The sequence below is a fragment of the Lissotriton vulgaris genome, unplaced genomic scaffold (assembly GCF_964263255.1).
Source record: "Lissotriton vulgaris unplaced genomic scaffold, aLisVul1.2 SCAFFOLD_2305, whole genome shotgun sequence".
Lineage (NCBI taxonomy): Eukaryota > Metazoa > Chordata > Amphibia > Caudata > Salamandridae > Lissotriton > Lissotriton vulgaris.
In genome coordinates this window covers 36,932-58,211 of record NW_028246212.1, presented here as the reverse complement: position 1 = coordinate 58,211, position 21,280 = coordinate 36,932, and the positions used below count along the sequence as shown (strand labels likewise).

The following is a 21,280-nucleotide window of genomic DNA, read 5'->3' as shown; positions in this document are numbered from 1 at the left end:
CCAGCATTGACCAGTCAAAGAAACAGAGCAAAGACACAGAACAAGGAAATTCACTAGACAAACCCAAGAGATTAAAAATGCATACCCTAGTTTTGTCAAATAATTCTGATACCCTCAGGAAAAACCTGGAGAGAAAAATATAAGAATGACAAACAGTCAAATGAGAGTTGCTCTTGTGCATAAAAAAATTAGCTTTGAATGACATTTACTGGTGTCAATTGTAGTAAAAGTTTGAAGAGTTAAAGAGACAGGAGCTGGTCCTGTGTAGAGCTGTTACTCCCAGGAGTAACCCGCTTTCATGCAGCTGTTCAGGCCAGATGACGGATAAGTCATCTAGTGACTACCCCCCAGGCAAACCGAGGATGATTGACAGTGAAACCTATGAATTGGGGGCGGGGGTGGAGGCAGAGTGATCTTCACTCAGGATGATCGGCCTCCTCTGGTGCGTCTCCTGTTTCCCCTCTGCATCTGTTTATGTCCATTCGTCTCAGATGGGTCCAGAGCTGGCCTCCTACCCAACACTGTAGAGTATTCTGGTGCTTTTATCACTATTCACCACTTTCTCCCACGTTTCCTTTTGGTGTCGATCATCACGAGATAATCCACTCTTCATTTTTTTTCCCAAATACGGTTCACGTTTTGGAACAGAAAATTTAACATAAGCAAAGGGGGCCTTTTTAATTCACTTATTTTTTTGCATATATTTTTTCAGCACTGTCCAGAGTGCCAATAATACAAGGATTGTGTCCTACAAGCAAGTACTCAATGCAATCTGAAGTGTGCAAAACATTATTTCAATCCGTCACTGTGGAGGAGCAACGGGCCACAAGTACGAAATATAAGAATTAAGATTTCAGATTGCGATTTTTACCATATCACAATTAGGAAATCGGAATTCCTAATGTAAAAAAAATTCACGTTTCCAAAAGCAATTCTTAATGGGGTCGCAATTGACCTACACATGAATGTGAATTTGCCACTCATTTAGAATCACTGTCATCACTTGGATGGGGGCCTGTTGAGGTCAGCAGACCACCATGTCTGTGATTGCTTTTTAAAAAAAACATTTTTTATTTAAATGCAGCCTATTATCCTAAAAGGAAAACGGAATACACCTAAAAAAACTAAAATGAAACTTTAAAGTTCCATATTTTTTTTAGAATGGGCAGTGGTGCTGCTCTTAAAAATATTTTTTCCATTCTCAAAGGGTCAGGGGTCCCCTAAGGACCCCTGCCCATTTGTAAATGGGATACCACCTCCTTCAAGGAGTCGGTAAAATATGTGCAACCGTAATTAGGTCAAAAAACATTCATACATCCCATACAGGTTCAGTATTTGGAAGGGACGTCCTAAACACTTCCCTTCCAAACAACAAATCGCAAACACAAATTGCCATTCGGTAATTGTGTTTTGTACTTATAGAAAAGCATTTTTGCGGTTGGAAACAGCTCGATCGCCCGTTTCAACTGCAAAAATGTTCCGTCCATGTGGCCCAAAATCCTTTATAACTCAAAGCATGCAATAACTTTAGAAAATCCCCAATTCAAATATTTCACAGTCACATCATTGAGTGCTGACTCCTGAGGTCTGAGCGTGTGTTAACTTTGTACGACTTGCTCACACAGACTATTACTAATCATGGAAAACCTTACTTGCATATGTCTGTCGAGTCCTGAGTTCCCATAGTGTACAGCGAAGACCCAGCTCGGTTATAGTCGTCTGCAACACCTATTGAACAACACAAAACTCATGAGGTTACAATCTCAGGACACGTACATGCTCAGTTCCAGTAGCCACTCAACACAACAAACATGCAATTAGGGCTCCAGATTTTATGCTATTTATTTTTCTGACATTTCTGTCTGTATTTATCCATATTCTTTTGTGCTCATTTTATATGTATTTATTTTGTGCTTAATGTAAGGAATGAAGCCACAGTGGGTACACTTACAAATGTATTTAACCCATTACCCCCGCTGATCTGGGGAGGGGGCGAGGGGGGGGGGGGAGGGGAATTAGCCCCGCGTGTTAGTGTTCCAGCGGTCATTACGAGCTCAGCTCGTCATGAGCACGGAAGGTGCTAACTGGCAAACTTTTTTATTTTATTTGAATGTTCAATGGGTTTTAGCAAGTTACAGTTTATTACAGCCACTGGAAACCATTTGTATTGCAGACAGCTTAACCCACTGTAGTGCTGCAGTTATGCAAGCTTCATTAAAACATCTTTTAATTTAAAAAAAAAATGTTTTTACTCCCCTGCCCGTCACTCTGCTCAGCTATTGGTTTAGCACTCATGATTGACAGTAGTGAGAACTGTCCAAAATATAACCTACTTTCTCTATTTATCCATATCTAAAATTAAAAATAGAAAGGAAAACGGTCTGTATTAATCTGTAAAAATCAGTAAAATTGGGAAACTTAGAGCCTTACATAAAATTAAATCAAGGAATATTTTACCAAAAATTCAACTCTGACTGAAAACAGAGCTCTGTCCAGAACACTCATGGCGGAGGTCACCTGGCACTTTCAAAGGACCGGTGTGCACTTTTTTAACCAGTATTAACTGATGGGATATTTGCCCTGAAAGCCATCAGGCTGCCTACCTAGTAAGACAACTTAATTAACAACAGACATGCCAAATAAACACAAACAGGGACAGCCCAATAAACGCAGTACTCCCTCTGCGACTTCCACAGAATTAAAGAACACCTTATGGCAGAAACAAGTCAAACACCAAGAGCGGAACTCTGAACCTAAAGACCACTCTCACTTCTCGCTCAATTTGTGTTCCAAATGCACAAGTTACTACTTAGTTAGTGATAGATTCCTTACCTTAGAATATCCCCAGGCGTGAGACTGGATTCGGAAAATTTTGCGTAGCAATACCCCTGCGCGCCAGCAGGCGTCGTCCGCGGCTCCGCGTCAGTCGTCGGCGTCGTTAGCGCCGAAATGATGGAGTATTTAGACGCCACCCATGCGCGCAGACGTCTTTTCTGATACAGAGCTTTGCCGCACCAGATACGCAGAGCCATGATAGAGCCAACGCTGGTGCCATAAAACTAGGGCCCTGAAAGGGGATGACCTTAACCCTAGATATCGGTTCGCAGAACGGGGAAGATGGGTGGGTCGGTAAGGAATCTATCACTAACTAATGTCTCTTACAGATATATCGTTACACAAGTAGTAACTTGTGCATCTGAAAGAGACACGTTGGTGATAGATTCCTTACCTTAGAATAGATACCCCAGCAATACCAACCCCGGTGGTGGGTCTGCGAACTAATAATCACACCAGAAAGTCCTGGAGGACAGAACGGACAAAGAAGCCATCCCTCCGGACTTGGTTGTCCAGGCAATAGTGTCTTGCAAACGTGTGCAGCGAGGCCCACGTAGCTGCCTGACAGATGTCCTGCAAGGGGACTCCTCGGCGCAGGGCAGTGGTAGTCGCCGTGGCCAGAGTGGAATGAGCCCTTAGTCCAACAGGGGGTTCCTTCTTAGCCAAGTAGTAACACACCTGGATACACAAGATGATCCACCGCGAGATGGTCCGCTTGAGCACCGCCTTTCCCTTCTTAGCTCCCACGTAACCAACAAAGAGTTGGTCATCCACCCGGAACTGGCGTGTGCGATCCAGATAGTATGAGAGCGCACGTTTTGGGTCCAGACGGTGGAGCCTCTCTTCATCTTTCGAGGGATGCAGAGGCGGAAAGAAGGTGGGCAAGGTAATGGACTGCCCGATGTGGAAGACCGTGACAACCTTAGGCAGGAAACAGGGTCTCGTCCGCAACACAACCTTGTCCGGATTTACAGAGAGGAAAGGAGGTGTAGAAGGAGCCTGGAGCTCACTCACTCTCCTGGCAGAGGTAATGGCAACCAGGAAAGCAGTCTTCAAGGTAAGAAGACAGAGAGGACAGTTATAGAGCGGCTCAAAGGGAGCACACATTAGGTAGGTAACTACAAGATTCAAATCCTACTGGGGCATCACGAAAGGAACAGGAGGAAACAGGTGTGTGACGCCCTTCAAAAACCTATTTACAATCGGGGACTTGAACAAAGAAGGCTGATCAGGTAGTCTTAAGAAGGCGGAAAGGGCAGAAAGGTAGCCCTTGATAGTGCCCAGAGCAGAGCCCTGCTGGGCAAGAGAAAGAAGGAAGAGAAGAACCTCGGAAAGAGAGGCAGAGAGAGGATCCACAGCCTTTGCAGTGCACCATGCCACAAATCTGTTTCACCTGCAGTCGTATACCGACTTCGTGGAGGGACGCCTGGCTGCCAGAATTACATTACAGACTTCAGGAGGCAAGTCAAATGGCTTCAACTGCCTCCGCTCAATCTCCAAGCTTGTAGGTGGAGACTGGACAGGTTCGGGTGGAGGACCGTCCCCTGCTGCTGTGACAGAAGGTCCTCCCTAAGAGGCAGACGAATCAGGGGATCGACTGACATGCTGAGTAGCTCAGGATACCAGTATCTTCGTGCCCAGTCCGGAGCCACAAGGATAACCTGGGCCCGGTCGCGCCTGATCTTCAGCACTCTGGGCAGAAGTGGTATAGGCGGAAAGGCGTACAATAGACCGCAACTCCACTCGCGACGAAAAGCGTCTCCGAGTGAGTGCCGCCTTGGAAATTCCAACGCGCAGAACTGATTACATTGCGCGTTCTCTTCTGTGGTGAATAGATCTAACCAAGGCTCTCCCCACTGCTGAAAGAGGCCTTGCACCACGTCCGAGTTCAGATGCCATTCGTAATCCATCATGCACCGACGGCTGAGTTTGTCCGCCCTGGCGTTGAGGGAACCTGCCAGGTGTTGAACCACCAGGGTCACGCCCTGATGTTCCAGCCACTGCCAGAGGCGCAGAGCCTCCTGGCATAGGGTCCACGACCCCACCCCGCCCGGTTTGTTGCAGTACCACATGGCGTGGTGTTGTCCGTGAACACCTGCACTACACTCCCCCGGACAGAGGGGAGGAATGCCTTCAGTGCAAGTCGGATCGCCCACAGCTCCAGAAGGTTGATGTGGAGCTGGGACTCCGCCGGAGACCAGAGGGCTCTTATCTCCGCCTCTCCCATGTGGCCTCCCCAGCCCAGGAGGGACGCGTCCGTCACAACTATGTGCTCCGGGTGGGGTAGGGATCTGCCACTGACCCAATCGCGGTCCGTGAGCCACCACTGCAACTGTCTTGCAGTGCCCTCCAAGATCAAGACATGGTCTGACAAGTTGCCCCGATGCTGGGCCCACTTAAACTTCAGGTCTCACTGCAGAGCCTGCATCCGCCACCGGGCGTGATGCACCAGAAGGATGCAGGAGGCCATCAGCCCCAGAAGCCGCAGCGTCAACCTGACCGAGACTCGGGATAAAGGCTGAAAGATCGGAATCAGAGCCTGAATATCCCGAACCCGCTGTTCGGGAGGATAAACCCGAAACTGCGCCGAGTCCAGAACCGCTCCGATGAAGAGGAGCTTCTGAGAGGGACACAGGTGTGACTTCGGCACGTTGATGGAGAACCCCAGCAGATGCAGGAGTCTGGAGGTGGCTGAAGACTTGTCTGGGGCAAGCCCGCCTTCAACAACCAGTCGTCGAGGTAGGGGACGACTGACACCCCTAACCTGCGCAGATGGGCTGCGACCACCGCCATCACTTTGGTGAACACCTGTGGGGCGCTGGTAAGGCCGAAGGGGAGCACGGTAAATTGAAAGTGCTCGTGGCCTACCGTGAACCGGAGGTAAAGCCGGTGGGCCGGCAGGACAGGGATGTGAAAATAAGCGTCATGCAAGTCCAACGCTACCATCCAGTCTCCGGGGTCCAGGGCAGCTAAGACCTGAGCCAGAGTCAGCATCTTAAACTTCTCCTTCCGGAGGAATCCGTTGACGTTCCGCAGGTCGAAGATAGGGCGTAGGCCCCCTTTGCCCTTCTTGGGTACTAGAAAGTAGTGGGAGTAACAACCACACCTTACCTCTGGCCCAGGAATGCGCTTGATGGCCCCCTTGGCCAAGAGGGCTGTGACTTCCTCTTGCAGAAGACGCAAGTGATCCCCCGACACGCGGTGGAATTGCGGTGGCATGACTGGAGGGGTCGCCTCGAAGGGGAGGGAGTAGTCCCTTCGGACGATTTGCAGCACCCACCTGTCCGACGTGACAGTGCGCCAGTGGAAGAGGTGATGGCGAACCCTGTCCTCCACTGGCGTCCGATGGGCCTGAAAGCACGGACTAGGAGGGTTTTGAGGCAGGTGCTGCGGGGGAAAGTGTGGACTGGCCTCGCCGTTGTCCCCGACCGCCACCACAGCGGTTTCCACGGCCACCACCGCTCTGTTGAACATTCTGCGGCGCGTGGCTGGCTGCACGTGTGGGGGCGACCCCTCCCGTGGCCAAGAAAGGAGCAAAAGGCACCCGTTTGCTGGCGTGGTGCCGAGAAGCCCAAGGACTTGGCCGTAGCCCTGGAGTCCTTAAATCGCTCAAGCGCATGGTCTGCCTTGTCGCCAAAGAGACGACAGCCATCAAACGGTATGGCCAGGAGAGTGGCCTGGACATCGGCCTAAAAGTTGGCGGACCTCAACCAGGCGTGGCGTCGAACTGCCACCGTTGTTGCCATCGCCCTGCCCAGTGAGTCCGTGGTATCCAGCCCACACCGGATGGAATACAGCGCTGCATCTCAACCCTCCGCAAGGGTTTGGGTGAGTTTTGCCCGAACCTCCTCCGGACATTGTGGCAGCACGTCCGCGACCACGTTCCACAAGGTGTGGGTGTAGCGGCCCAAGAGGCATGCGGTATTGACTGACCACAGTCCCAAACTCAGGGACGAGAACACCTTCTTCCCGAACTGTTCATACCTCTTGGATTCCCGATCGGGCGGAGCAGTCGGGAATGCGGTCTGGGAAGTGGAGGCCTGGATGACTAGGCTCTCGGGGGTGGGGTGGGTGGACAAAAAGCAAGGGTCGCCCGGAGCCTGGCGGTAGAGTCCGGCCACGTTCCTATCCACAGGCGGACCTGTGGCGGGATTGGACCAAGTGCCCACAAGAACGTCACACAAGGCCTCATTAAACGGCAGCAGAGGCTCATTGGAGCTTTTATGCAAACAAAAGAAGGAGTATCCCCTACGTCAAGTTTTTGAAGAAAAACTTTCGGAGGGTGAGTTGTTTGGCAAAAAAAGGAAAAAGTCAACCTTTTTGTTAGGAAACCCCTCACTCACCACCTAGTGGTGACTTGCTTCATCATCGGGGTCCACCCTGGTGACCTAGCGTCACCAGGATGTGCTTCGACACCTGTGTTACAGTGGAGCAGGTTGTGACTGTATGTGCAAAAAAAGGTGTTAAAAATTGACCTGGTTTAACTAAAATCAAATTTTATTTTTAAAGTAATCAGAACAATGTTAAAAATTGCTGGCGAGATACTGGTTGGTGAGTTACGGCCAAGGTATCTCTATATGTGTCTGTGTGGCTTGGTCGACATGTTTCTACCATCAGGGCAGTAGCCCGGTATTCTTCAGGACCAAAAACAGGTGGATGGGAGGTGTGTGCCCCCTAGAAGGTACACCCTATCCTGATCCCCTGTAAACCAACTGGAAAAATAACCAGTGGTAGATGTGCTCTTTTAAAATAAAGAGAGCCGTCTGGTTACAAAAAGGAAAAGAGACCTGTAGGAGAAAGCAAAAAAGTACTGATTTCAGTTGAATATCTATACTTTCCTGTTACGTCGTGAAGTGTCTCTCTGATATGACTAATCATGCCAAGGGGAAGTGCCCTCCGAGTGATCAAGTATCGTGTTCAATACGGGTGGTTGGCAGGGAAGTATTATCCGAGTATGCACTCTTATCAATAGGTGCTCGTGTTTGCCATGCAATATATATTTGCTGCCTTCATAAAGATTTACGGGCATGCACTTCATTTCAAATGCATGCATACATGATTTATCATTCGTCTCATTCAACCACTTATTGTCTTTTGTGCCCAGTGACTTTCTATGAGCGCCTTAGATAGGTGTGGCAGGTTGTGGCGTTTCCTCGTATGTACAATAACACTTAGGTGCGCCAAAAATTATAAATAATAACAAACAAGACACACATACATATAACATATAGGAGTACGCGTAGATTCCATGGTTCGAACAGGGGGCTTACTTGTTTTAAGCCTCTAGATTACTTCAACGGGCAGGGGGTAGGTTCTTCTAACCGCTAAACCAAATTCTGAAATGGCGCGAAAGATAATAGTAAGGTAAGTAGATCGAGCGAAGTGCCCGGCCGGAATCAAAATAATCAATGGTCTTGGATTCCATCTCTGTTTGAAAAGCGGGGGGTATTAACTTACAGTTTGCGGGAGAATTAAACGGCCATTCACCTACTGCTATCCTCCTCTGCTCGGCTAGTGGTGCCGTGCGGGAGTTCCAACGTTAAATGAGATTTCCTTCCGGGTTGGGCGTGGTGCCGTGCGCCGGAGGGGGAGGAGTTTCAGGGCGGGACCTGGTGACGCTGTTAACGCGTATGTTGGTAAACAAAACGCGTGCCAGTTGCTATTCAGCGTTTGAGATGATTTTGGGATTAGGGTCGCTAGCTAATGCTGAAGAGTTAACGTCAGTATATTGTTACTAACCCCAGGAGAGAAATGCGTAGAATTTTAATGCGCAGGTGAAAGTGATATGAATAGAACCCACTGATAGCGGGTGGAGCTAGATGTGGGAAAACAACTTAAATTATGCAGGTTTAGATCATGATATGGACGTCAGTATATAGTTACTAATCCCAAGAGAGAAGTGCATAGGATTATAATGCGCATGGGAAAATGGTTTGAATAGAACCCACTGATAGCGGGTGGAGCTAGATGTGGGAACACAACTACAGTTATGCAGGTTTTGATCGTGTTGTGCAGGCCCAGAGTTCATGGGTCATTTGAGCACATTGGCCCATGGAATGTTATCATTGAGTCCAATTTTGTGCGTGGAAAGTCTATAAATCCACCTCTGCTCTTTCTCATAGAGGCGTGACTGTATGTTAGGGCCCTGCTGTATTTGCTCAATAACAGTCCACCTCATGTCATTTGGGGTATGCCCCATTACAAGGAAATGGTCTGTGAGTCTTGTATTGTTCTTCTTGCACCTGATTGTGCTACGGTGTTCAGATATCCGTTGCTTCACTTTGCGGGTGGTCATTCCAATGTATGGTTTATCACAGGAACATTTGATCAAGTATACAACGTTTTGGCTGTTGCAGTTTGTGTGTGCCCTCTGTTCCCAAGTTTTCCCTTCCTCAAGGTTCAATGTTTTGGTGTTGGCAGTCAAATGGCAGACACTACAATCCCCACATCTTGAATGTCCTGTGACAGGGGGGAGGCCCCATATTTCCGTGATTGTGGGGTTAGTAATGGTCAAAGTTGGTTTAGGTCTAGTGTTCACCAGAGTGTCTTTTAGACTGCGTGCCTTTTTGTAAGAAAACAGAGGTTTTTCCCATTTGTAGTTGCCTGTATGGAGTATGGACCAGTGTTTCTGTATGTCGTGACGCATGCTAGTGGAACCTCACCCTCGTCTTTGGTTGTGTCTTCCAGTAGGGCTTGTCGAGGCTGGTTTCGAGCTCTTTTCTGGCATTTGTTAGTAATTTTCTTGGGATAGCCACGGGAGGAAAGTTTTTGTGTTAGGTCATCTGCCTGGCTCTTGTAATCGGACAATTTACTGCAATTCCTTCTGAGGCGGAGATACTGTCCATAGGGAAGGTTTTCCCTAAGGGGGCGAGGATGGAAACTCTCGTATCTTAGTAAGTTGTTCTTTGCCGTTGGTTTGAAATGTGTTTTAGTTATCAGATTCTCATTTTCTCTTTGTATTTCAATGTCCAAGAAGACCATCTTGTTCCTGTCTATGCAGTGGGTGAACCGTAGATTCCTGTCACGGGTGTTCAGCCAAGTTATGAATTCCATAAGAGTCTCTTCTGAGCCTTGCCATATGGAGAAGACGTCATCTATGTATCGTCGCCAAAATTTTATGTGTCTGCCAAATGGGTTATCCTCTGCCAAGATGTATTTCAGTTCAAAGTCATATACGTAGAGCCCCGCCACACTAGGGGCAAAAACACTGCCCATAGATGTACCCCCTACTTGTAGGTACAGTGTGCCCTCATATTCAAAGTAGTTCCTTTTGAGGGCCAGGGTGGCACATTGTATGATGAACTGTTTTGGTGTGTGGTAGTTCCAAGTGGTGTTTTCCAAGGTTCTTTCCAATACATTGATGGTGGCGTCTTGTGGGATGTTTGTGTAAAGGCTTTCGATGTCAAAGCTGAGGAGAATATAGTCTTGTTCCATTTTGATGTCCTCCAAAATTCTCAATAGGCTTTTGGTGTCACGTAAGTACGTGGATGTTCCCTGTACAATAGGTTTCAGAAAGAAGTCACTGAATCTTGATAACGGTTCCAGAAGTGAGCCGATGCCTGACACAATAGGTCTGCCTGGTGGGGGGATCTTACCCTTGTGCATTTTAGGCACCACATAGAAGTAAGGAATTTTATTATCGGTTTTGCTCAGATAGTCTGCTTCTTGTTTTGAGATGTAACCTCGGGCTTCAGCTGTTTCCACCATGTTGGTGATTTCAATCCTTAGATCTTCAGTTGGATCTCTGGGCAGTATTTTATAGTTTTTTGTGTCGCCTAGTAGGCGTCTGCATTCTGCATCGTAGTCATCCTTATTCATCACTACAAGTCCTCCGCCTTTATCTGCCGGTTTTATGATTATGGTTTCATCATTTTTCGGGTCAGATATGGCTTTGTTTTCAGCTCTGGTGTTGTTGTGGAACTGGCCTTTTGCTTCCAATTTTTCTACATCATTGAATACTGCCTGTTCAAAAGTGTTAATCTCGACTGGAACCGAGTGTGGTGGAGGTATGAAGGTTGACCGTAACCTGAGACCTGTTTCATTGGGGGTGTCTGTTGGGTCGTTACTTGTGTTATCATTGGTAGGGTTCTTTTCGAAGAAGGCTTCCAGTTTGAGTTTGCGGAAAAAGGAAGCTAATTCGCAATGTAACTTGAACTTATCTAGGGATGCAGTAGGTACAAACCCTAGTCCCTTATTAAGCACATTTGATTCTGTGATGGTTAGTGTGCGTGATGATAAGTTCGTGACTAGCTCCTCGCATTGCTGGGGCCGGCCTTGTTCGCTCCTGATTTGCTCCTGGTGATGCTGCCCGTGTTGTCCTCTTCCTCCCAGTGGACGTTGTTCCCGCTTCTGTTGCGTCCCCTTCCGCGCCTGCCTCCGTTGTGAAAAGGAGGACGGAATTGGTTCTGTGGAAAGGGGAATTGCTGGAAGGGTGGTTGCCATCCGTACATTTGGAAATGTGGTGGTATTTGGTATGGGTTTGGAGGTGGTTGTTGGTAGGGGTTCTGGAGGGGATGGCTGTATTGGGGCCATTGGTTGTTCCCTCTGTATCCACCTCTCTGTCCCCTTCTCGGGGTCCCATTACTGGATCCAGTGCTGCTATTTGAGCTGTTGGAGGTGTTGCTCGCGGCGTCAGAGTCTTGATCTTGTGGGCCCGATATTTTGTAGTCCGGGTCTGAGTAAGGATAGACCTTCACAAATGAAAATTTTTTCAGATCTTTTTGGAATTTCAATGTTTTTTGTTGTAGTAGGTTTTCTTTGTATTCATTAACTTCCTTATTTAAGTCATCCAATTTTTGCTTGTAGCCTTTGATGCTGGCTTTTATTTGAGTTTCTGTTATTTGAATCTCTATCTGGATTTTCTCAGACAGACGTATGGCAGTTTTTAGGATCAATATAATCCAGTCATGCGTGCAGTGCCACGCAATTAGGGCCCAGTCTTTTCTAAATTCTGGATCATCCAAAAAGATGCGTGGTGCGTTGGTAACCAACAGGCCCTTGGGAGCTATATTATTGGTAACATATTCTTTCATGATTGTACCAAGTAATATGGTTCTGATCCGGTTCCGCTTCATTTCTGTCAGTTTTTCCCACTCAGATGTTTGAGAGATGGTGTTGCTGATGTTGGCGTCTGCAAAAACATTTAAGTCACTCATGATCGAGTCTATTTCTTCCGTGGAATAAGTTAAGCCTGTATTCTCAGCCATGTTGTCCGTATACGTACTCCGTTATGCCTCTGTTTGTGTGTTTGACTCTCACAGCTGTGCGCTGCCAAGAATTTGAGATCAAAAGAGAGTGCAAGGGATATTTTCACTCGGAAGTGAAAAGAGATACCTCCTTTTCCCCTGATAGGAATATTTATGCAAACAAAAGAAGGAGTATCCCCTACGTCAAGTTTTTGAAGAAAAACTTTCGGAGGGTGAGTTGTTTGGCAAAAAAAGGGAAAAGTCAACTTTTTTGTTAGGAAACCCCTCACTCACCACCTAGTGGTGACTTGCTTCATCATCGGGGTCCACCCTGGTGACCTAGCGTCACCAGGATGTGCTTCGACACCTGTGTTACAGTGGAGCAGGTTGTGACTGTATGTGCAAAAAAAGGTGTTAAAAATTGTCCTGGTTTAACTAAAATCAAATTTTATTTTTAAAGTAATCAGAACAATGTTAAAAATTGCTGGCGAGATACTGGTTGGTGAGTTACGGCCAAGGTATCTCTATATGTGTCTGTGTGGCTTGGTCGACATGTTTCTACCATCAGGGCAGTAGCCCGGTATTCTTCAGGACCAAAAACAGGTGGATGGGAGGTGTGTGCCCCCTAGAAGGTACACCCTATCCTGATCCCCTGTAAACCAACTGGAAAAATAACCAGTGGTAGATGTGCTCTTTTAAAATAAAGAGAGCCGTCTGGTTACAAAAAGGAAAAGAGACCTGTAGGAGAAAGCAAAAAAGTACTGATTTCAGTTGAATATCTATACTTTCCTGTTACGTCGTGAAGTGTCTCTGTGATATGACTAATCATGCCAAGGGGAAGTGCCCTCCGAGTGATCAAGTATCGTGTTCAATACGGGTGGTTGGCAGGGAAGTATTATCCGAGTATGCACTCTTATCAATAGGTGCTCGTGTTTGCCATGCAATATATATTTGCTGCCTTCATAAAGATTTACGGGCATGCACTTCATTTCAAATGCATGCATACATGATTTATCATTCGTCTCATTCAACCACTTATTGTCTTTTGTGCCCAGTGACTTTCTATGAGCGCCTTAGATAGGTGTGGCAGGTTGTGGCGTTTCCTCGTATGTACAATAACACTTAGGTGCGCCAAAAATTATAAATAATAACAAACAAGACACACATACATATAACATATAGGAGTACGCGTAGATTCCATGGTTCGAACAGGGGGCTTACTTGTTTTAAGCCTCACAGCTGTGAGAGTCAAACACACAAACAGAGGCATAACGGAGTACGTATACGGACAACATGGCTGAGAATACAGGCTTAACTTATTCCACGGAAGAAATAGACTCGATCATGAGTGACTTAAATGTTTTTGCAGACGCCAACATCAGCAACACCATCTCTCAAACATCTGAGTGGGAAAAACTGACAGAAATGAAGCGGAACCGGATCAGAACCATATTACATGGTACAATCATGAAAGAATATGTTACCAATAATATAGCTCCCAAGGGCCTGTTGGTTACCAACGCACCACGCATCTTTTTGGATGATCCAGAATTTAGAAAAGACTGGGCCCTAATTGCGTGGCACTGCACGCATGACTGGATTATATTGATCCTAAAAACTGCCATACGTCTGTCTGAGAAAATCCAGATAGAGATTCAAATAACAGAAACTCAAATAAAAGCCAGCATCAAAGGCTACAAGCAAAAATTGGATGACTTAAATAAGGAAGTTAATGAATACAAAGAAAACCTACTACAACAAAAAACATTGAAATTCCAAAAAGATCTGAAAAAATTTTCATTTGTGAAGGTCTATCCTTACTCAGACCCGGACTACAAAATATCGGGCCCACAAGATCAAGACTCTGACGCCGCGAGCAACACCTCCAACAGCTCAAATAGCAGCACTGGATCCAGTAATGGGACCCCGAGAAGGGGACAGAGAGGTGGATACAGAGGGAACAACCAATGGCCCCAATACAGCCATCCCCTCCAGAACCCCTACCAACAACCACCTCCAAACCCATACCAAATACCACCACATTTCCAAATGTACGGATGGCAACCACCCTTCCAGCAATTCCCCTTTCCACAGAACCAATTCCGTCCTCCTTTTCACAACAGAGGCAGGCGCGGAAGGGAACGCAACAGAAGCGGGAACAACGTCCACTGGGAGGAAGAGGACAACACGGGCAGCATCACCAGGAGCAAATCAGGAGCGAACAAGGCCGGCCCCAGCAATGCGAGGAGCTAGTCACGAACTTATCATCACGCACACTAACCATCACAGAATCAAATGTGCTTAATAAGGGACTAGGGTTTGTACCTACTGCATCCCTAGATAAGTTCAAGTTACATTGCGAATTAGCTTCCTTTTTCCGCAAACTCAAACTGAAAGCCTTCTTCGAAAAGAACCCTACCAATGATAACACAAGTAACGACCCAACAGACACCCCCAATGAAACAGGTCTCAGGTTACGGTCAACCTTCATACCTCCACCACACTCGGTTCCAGTCGAGATTAACACTTTTGAACAGGCAGTATTCAATGATGTAGAAAAATTGGAAGCAAAAGGCCAGTTCCACAACAACACCAGAGCTGAAAACAAAGCCATATCTGACCTGAAAAATGATGAAACCATAATCATAAAACCGGCAGATAAAGGCGGAGGACTTGTAGTGATGAATAAGGATGACTACGATGCAGAATGCAGACGCCTACTAGGCGACACAAAAAACTATAAAATACTGCCCAGAGATCCAACTGAAGATCTAAGGATTGAAATCACCAACATGGTGGAAACAGCTGAAGCCCGAGGTTACATCTCAAAACAAGAAGCAGACTATCTGAGCAAAACCGATAATAAAATTCCTTACTTCTATGTGGTGCCTAAAATGCACAAGGGTAAGATCCCCCCACCAGGCAGACCTATTGTGTCAGGCATCGGCTCACTTCTGGAACCGTTATCAAGATTCAGTGACTTCTTTCTGAAACCTATTGTACAGGGAACATCCACGTACTTACGTGACACCAAAAGCCTATTGAGAATTTTGGAGGACATCAAAATGGAACAAGACTATATTCTCCTCAGCTTTGACATCGAAAGCCTTTACACAAACATCCCACAAGACGCCACCATCAATGTATTGGAAAGAACCTTGGAAAACACCACTTGGAACTACCACACACCAAAACAGTTCATCATACAATGTGCCACCCTGGCCCTCAAAAGGAACTACTTTGAATATGAGGGCACACTGTACCTACAAGTAGGGGGTACATCTATGGGCAGTGTTTTTGCCCCTAGTGTGGCGGGGCTCTACGTATATGACTTTGAACTGAAATACATCTTGGCAGAGGATAACCCATTTGGCAGACACATAAAATTTTGGCGACGATACATAGATGACGTCTTCTCCATATGGCAAGGCTCAGAAGAGACTCTTATGGAATTCATAACTTGGCTGAACACCCGTGACAGGAATCTACGGTTCACCCACTGCATAGACAGGAACAAGATGGTCTTCTTGGACATTGAAATACAAAGAGAAAATGAGAATCTGATAACTAAAACACATTTCAAACCAACGGCAAAGAACAACTTACTAAGATACGAGAGTTTCCATCCTCGCCCCCTTAGGGAAAACCTTCCCTATGGACAGTATCTCCGCCTCAGAAGGAATTGCAGTAAATTGTCCGATTACAAGAGCCAGGCAGATGACCTAACACAAAAACTTTCCTCCCGTGGCTATCCCAAGAAAATTACTAACAAATGCCAGAAAAGAGCTCGAAACCAGCCTCGACAAGCCCTACTGGAAGACACAACCAAAGACGAGGGTGAGGTTCCACTAGCATGCGTCACGACATACAGAAACACTGGTCCATACTCCATACAGGCAACTACAAATGGGAAAAACCTCTGTTTTCTTACAAAAAGGCACGCAGTCTAAAAGACACTCTGGTGAACACTAGACCTAAACCAACTTTGACCATTACTAACCCCACAATCACGGAAATATGGGGCCTCCCCCCTGTCACAGGACATTCAAGATGTGGGGATTGTAGTGTCTGCCATTTGACTGCCAACACCAAAACATTGAACCTTGAGGAAGGGAAAACTTGGGAACAGAGGGCACACACAAACTGCAACAGCCAAAACGTTGTATACTTGATCAAATGTTCCTGTGATAAACCATACATTGGAATGACCACCCGCAAAGTGAAGCAACGGATATCTGAACACCGTAGCACAATCAGGTGCAAGAAGAACAATACAAGACTCACAGACCATTTCCTTGTAATGGGGCATACCCCAAATGACATGAGGTGGACTGTTATTGAGCAAATACAGCAGGGCCCTAACATACAGTCACGCCTCTATGAGAAAGAGCAGAGGTGGATTTATAGACTTTCCACGCACAAAATTGGACTCAATGATAACATTCCATGGGCCAATGTGCTCAAATGACCCATGAACTCTGGGCCTGCACAACACGATCAAAACCTGCATAACTGTAGTTGTGTTCCCACATCTAGCTCCACCCGCTATCAGTGGGTTCTATTCAAACCATTTTCCCATGCGCATTATAATCCTATGCACTTCTCTCTTGGGATTAGTAACTATATACTGACGTCCATATCATGATCTAAACCTGCATAATTTAAGTTGTTTTCCCACATCTAGCTCCACCCGCTATCAGTGGGTTCTATTCATATCACTTTCACCTGCGCATTAAAATTCTACGCATTTCTCTCCTGGGGTTAGTAACAATATACTGACGTTAACTCTTCAGCATTAGCTAGCGACCCTAATCCCAAAATCATCTCAAACGCTGAATAGCAACTGGCACGCGTTTTGTTTACCAACATACGCGTTAACAGCGTCACCAGGTCCCGCCCTGAAACTCCTCCCCCTCCGGCGCACGGCACCACGCCCAACCCGGAAGGAAATCTCATTTAACGTTGGAACTCCCGCACGGCACCACTAGCCGAGCAGAGGAGGATAGCAGTAGGTGAATGGCCGTTTAATTCTCCCGCAAACTGTAAGTTAATACCCCCCGCTTTTCAAACAGAGATGGAATCCAAGACCATTGATTATTTTGATTCCGGCCGGGCACTTCGCTCGATCTACTTACCTTACTATTATCTTTCGCGCCATTTCAGAATTTGGTTTAGCGGTTAGAAGAACCTACCCCCTGCCCGTTGAAGTAATCTAGAGGCTTAAAACAAGTAAGCCCCCTGTTCGAACCATGGAATCTACGCGTACTCCTATATGTTATATGTATGTGTGTCTTGTTTGTTATTATTTATAATTTTTGGCGCACCTAAGTGTTATTGTACATACGAGGAAACGCCACAACCTGCCACACCTATCTAAGGCGCTCATAGAAAGTCACTGGGCACAAAAGACAATAAGTGGTTGAATGAGACGAATGATAAATCATGTATGCATGCATTTGAAATGAAGTGCATGCCCGTAAATCTTTATGAAGGCAGCAAATATATATTGCATGGCAAACACGAGCACCTATTGATAAGAGTGCATACTCGGATAATACTTCCCTGCCAACCACCCGTATTGAACACGATACTTGATCACTCGGAGGGCACTTCCCCTTGGCATGATTAGTCATATCAGAGAGACACTTCACGACGTAACAGGAAAGTATAGATATTCAACTGAAATCAGTACTTTTTTGCTTTCTCCTACAGGTCTCTTTTCCTTTTTGTAACCAGACGGCTCTCTTTATTTTAAAAGAGCACATCTACCACTGGTTATTTTTCCAGTTGGTTTACAGGGGATCAGGATAGGGTGTACCTTCTAGGGGGCACACACCTCCCATCCACCTGTTTTTGGTCCTGAAGAATACCGGGCTACTGCCCTGATGGTAGAAACATGTCGACCAAGCCACACAGACACATATAGAGATACCTTGGCCGTAACTCACCAACCAGTATCTCGCCAGCAATTTTTAACATTGTTCTGATTACTTTAAAAATAAAATTTGATTTTAGTTAAACCAGGACAATTTTTAACACCTTTTTTTGCACATACAGTCACAACCTGCTCCACTGTAACACAGGTGTCGAAGCACATCCTGGTGACGCTAGGTCACCAGGGTGGACCCCGATGATGAAGCAAGTCACCACTAGGTGGTGAGTGAGGGGTTTCCTAACAAAAAGGTTGACTTTTTCCTTTTTTTGCCAAACAACTCACCCTCCGAAAGTTTTTCTTCAAAAACTTGACGTAGGGGATACTCCTTCTTTTGTTTGCATAAATATTCCTATCAGGGGAAAAGGAGGTATCTCTTTTCACTTCCGAGTGAAAATATCCCTTGCTCTCTCTTTTGATCTCAAGCTCATTGGAGCTTGCCTGCGGTTTAGGAACCTCAGTGAGGAGGTTAGTCCTCACGGCGGCGACAGGGAGCTCAAGGTTTAAGGCCTTGGCCGCCCGCGTCAACACTACACTATAAGCAGCCCCCGCCGTAGCCACGGTGGGAGGGGAGACAAATCCAGTGTCTGGCGAAGTGTCCAGTCCACTGGCCTCCCCAAGCTCATATTTCCAGTCCTGTGGAGACCGGCACACCCGTGCCAGAGGGTCCTCAGACTCCTCCCAATCACCCTCGTCACCCATCTCCTGTAGTTCAGGGTCAACAGATGGGTCCTGTTCATGAAAATCGAAATCTCCAAAGGCCGTCGGTAGAGGAGCCCATCGGCGCCGCTCCGGCGCCGGAACCAGACCGAGGGTAGGATCAGGGATGACACCCATAGCAGGCGCCGGGGGTGACACCCGCCGGGCCGGCACCGGTGAGGTCGTGAGGTCGACCGGCAACGACCCGGATCCGGAAGCGGATATCGAGAGGGCCTGCGGGGGATCGAAGTAGCCGGCGGCGTTGAGGCCGAAGCACCCGACTGTGTCGGAGCCGAAGCACCTGACTCGCTAGGCCCTCCAGCCGGGGCCGCTGGGCCCTGAGGCGCCACGGAACCCGGCTGAGGAGGGAGGAACCTCATGGCCATGAGGTACCGCTCGACCTCCTCAGGCGTCGCGTCTTGCCCAGGGATCCAAAGGTGTAGGGCAGGTGGCGACGACTGCGACTCCGTCGGAGCTGCGTGGGTGGTGTCACCCGAACCCCCGGCCGCATCGTGCGAGCATCAGGGTGGGTCCGAGAAACGATGACGTCTCTCCGACCTCTCATGCCTCTTACCTGAGGACTTGGATCCTGACGACCGATGTCCACTCCTGGAGCAGCGAGGGCTTCGACCCCGCGACCTCTCCCTCGACCTCCTGTGGGACCGGTGTGAGAAGTTGGCCTGATATATGATGCTCACTAGTTCTAGTGATCACCTTGTATCAGTCCAAACAACCCTTATGGTGATTGGTTGCAAGTCAACCTTATAGACCAGCTATCCTAATGGTAGCATGGACAAAGCAGTCTTAGGCTAAACTCTTGGCATGTGAAGCCAGCTGTTTTACCACATATAACCCCTTGAATACCAAGTGAAAGGACACCACACAGGTTGTTATAAAAATAAACAAGATATTTATTAATAACAAACCCCTTTGAGCTCTTTATGAGATCAGAAGGCTAAGCACATGACAAGACTTAAGTAAAATACGTTTAAGTTGCACGAATTACAATGGTGCCCTAGGGGCACGTCAAACCATATACTAAGTAAGTGGGCTGAGAAAGTCAATAGAAGGAATGGAGCTGTCCAGAGGCTGTAGGATCGCTGGGACTACACTACCCTAACCTTAGGTAAGTAATAGGAGGCCCACGGGACGCATGTGCAGAGTGTGAACTCACACGCGAGATGCGGAACAAAGTCAATGGACAGTACAATTTATGAAATGGTAAGTATTAGACAGTTCCGACTAGGTAGGACTAAAACGACTGGAAATCTAGACACTAGGAGAGTCAATCTACCCATGAGCACCGAAATGCTCTTGTCAAGTGTGTCGGGTTTCCGCGTTGAAGTCTATGGAGCCTTGAAGAAAGATGCTGCAGGCGACCAGAAGGAAGCTGTCCGGAGTGATCCAAGGGTGGATCAAGGAAGATGAAGACCTGAAAGCAGAGGGGACAATGTTCACAGTCACTAGCCAGTGACTGGAGTGGAACCAGGAAGGAACCAGATGCTGTCGTCACGATCAGGTGAAGAGTGGACGCTTGACTCTGCAGCCACGTGGACCAGGAGGTGTCTTCGACGACCAGGATGGAGGCACGAGCTGTCCCACGCAGGCTCTCGCTGCCGGCGGTGTTGGTTCCGGATTCGGCGTCAACAGGCCTTGGCAAAGGCAACCCACGCGGTGAGTGGAATCGGCGTCTGGTGCAGACCAGGAGGGTCCGGGGTGCTTCTCCTTTGCAGGGAAGCAAGGGCCAGTCTGGAGCAACCAGACCAGCGGTGTAGATTTCAAGGTTCGTCTTCTAGGAGGCCACTAGCCAGCCGGCAAGTGACCAGACAACGCATCGAGCAGCAATCAAGCAAAAGGGCCCCACGCAGATCTCGTGGATGACGGAGGGCTGATCTTCTGTGCAGGAGCTGCTCGGGGCTGGGGCTTCTCAATCCCCTAAGCACTTCGTCGAGGATGCCTCTGAAGTCGTGCTGGAAGCGAAGTGCAGTTTCTTCAAGATGGCCGGTCCCACGTGTCTCGTCGCACCCACGGATCTCAGCTGTGCTGCAGATGCGAGTTGAGGTCGGAGAGATCTGGAAGTCCGGGTCTCGTCGGGCTCTGAAGTCTGGATCCACCAAGGAAGACGACAAAGTGAACCGCTGGAACGCTTGATGGTGCCTGCTTGTGCAGGGTGGTCACTCCTTGGCCACAAGGGAGATTTCTTCAGTCTTCTGTGGAGCAGAGCGTCGAAGTCCAGAGTTTCTTCTTGTAGATTCAATTCAGGATAATCTAATTTGGAATGGGACCAGCTACTACCTTTATTCACCTAAAGGGGGCTGTACTATGACTAGGTCCCTCCTATGGGTGGGAGCAGGAAGGGGGGGTGGTTACACCCCCTATCCTTTGCCCAGTTTCCTGCCAGAGCTGGGGCTGGAGTGCCCCAGCAACTGGTTTGAACCGGGGTATGCACAGGGACACCTTGTGTGCCCCAGGCATGTCTCATTCCTTTCAGGCCTGTCCTACCCAATACCCAAAATCCTCGTGTCTGTGGTGGCAGCATCCATTTTGTGATGCTGAGGCTCGAGTTAACTTTAACCGGGGTTCACAGTTACATACATGTCGTGTCCCTTTAAAAGGGTGGAATGCTACC

At 47.6% G+C, this 21,280-nt stretch overlaps 1 protein-coding gene across 1 annotated transcript in view; it reads right to left on the bottom strand.

Moving 5' to 3' along the window:
* Nucleotides 1-21,280, bottom strand: part of SNX6 (sorting nexin 6) — an 85,605-nt gene that overhangs the window by 35,030 nt on the left and 29,295 nt on the right. Inside the window, exons 7-8 of the mRNA XM_086949295.1 lie at nucleotides 1,653-1,728; nucleotides 86-125 (exon numbers count right to left, since the gene is read on the bottom strand). Coding sequence (XP_086805421.1) covers nucleotides 86-125; nucleotides 1,653-1,728 — 116 coding nt within the window. The remainder of the gene's footprint in view (nucleotides 1-85; nucleotides 126-1,652; nucleotides 1,729-21,280) is intronic.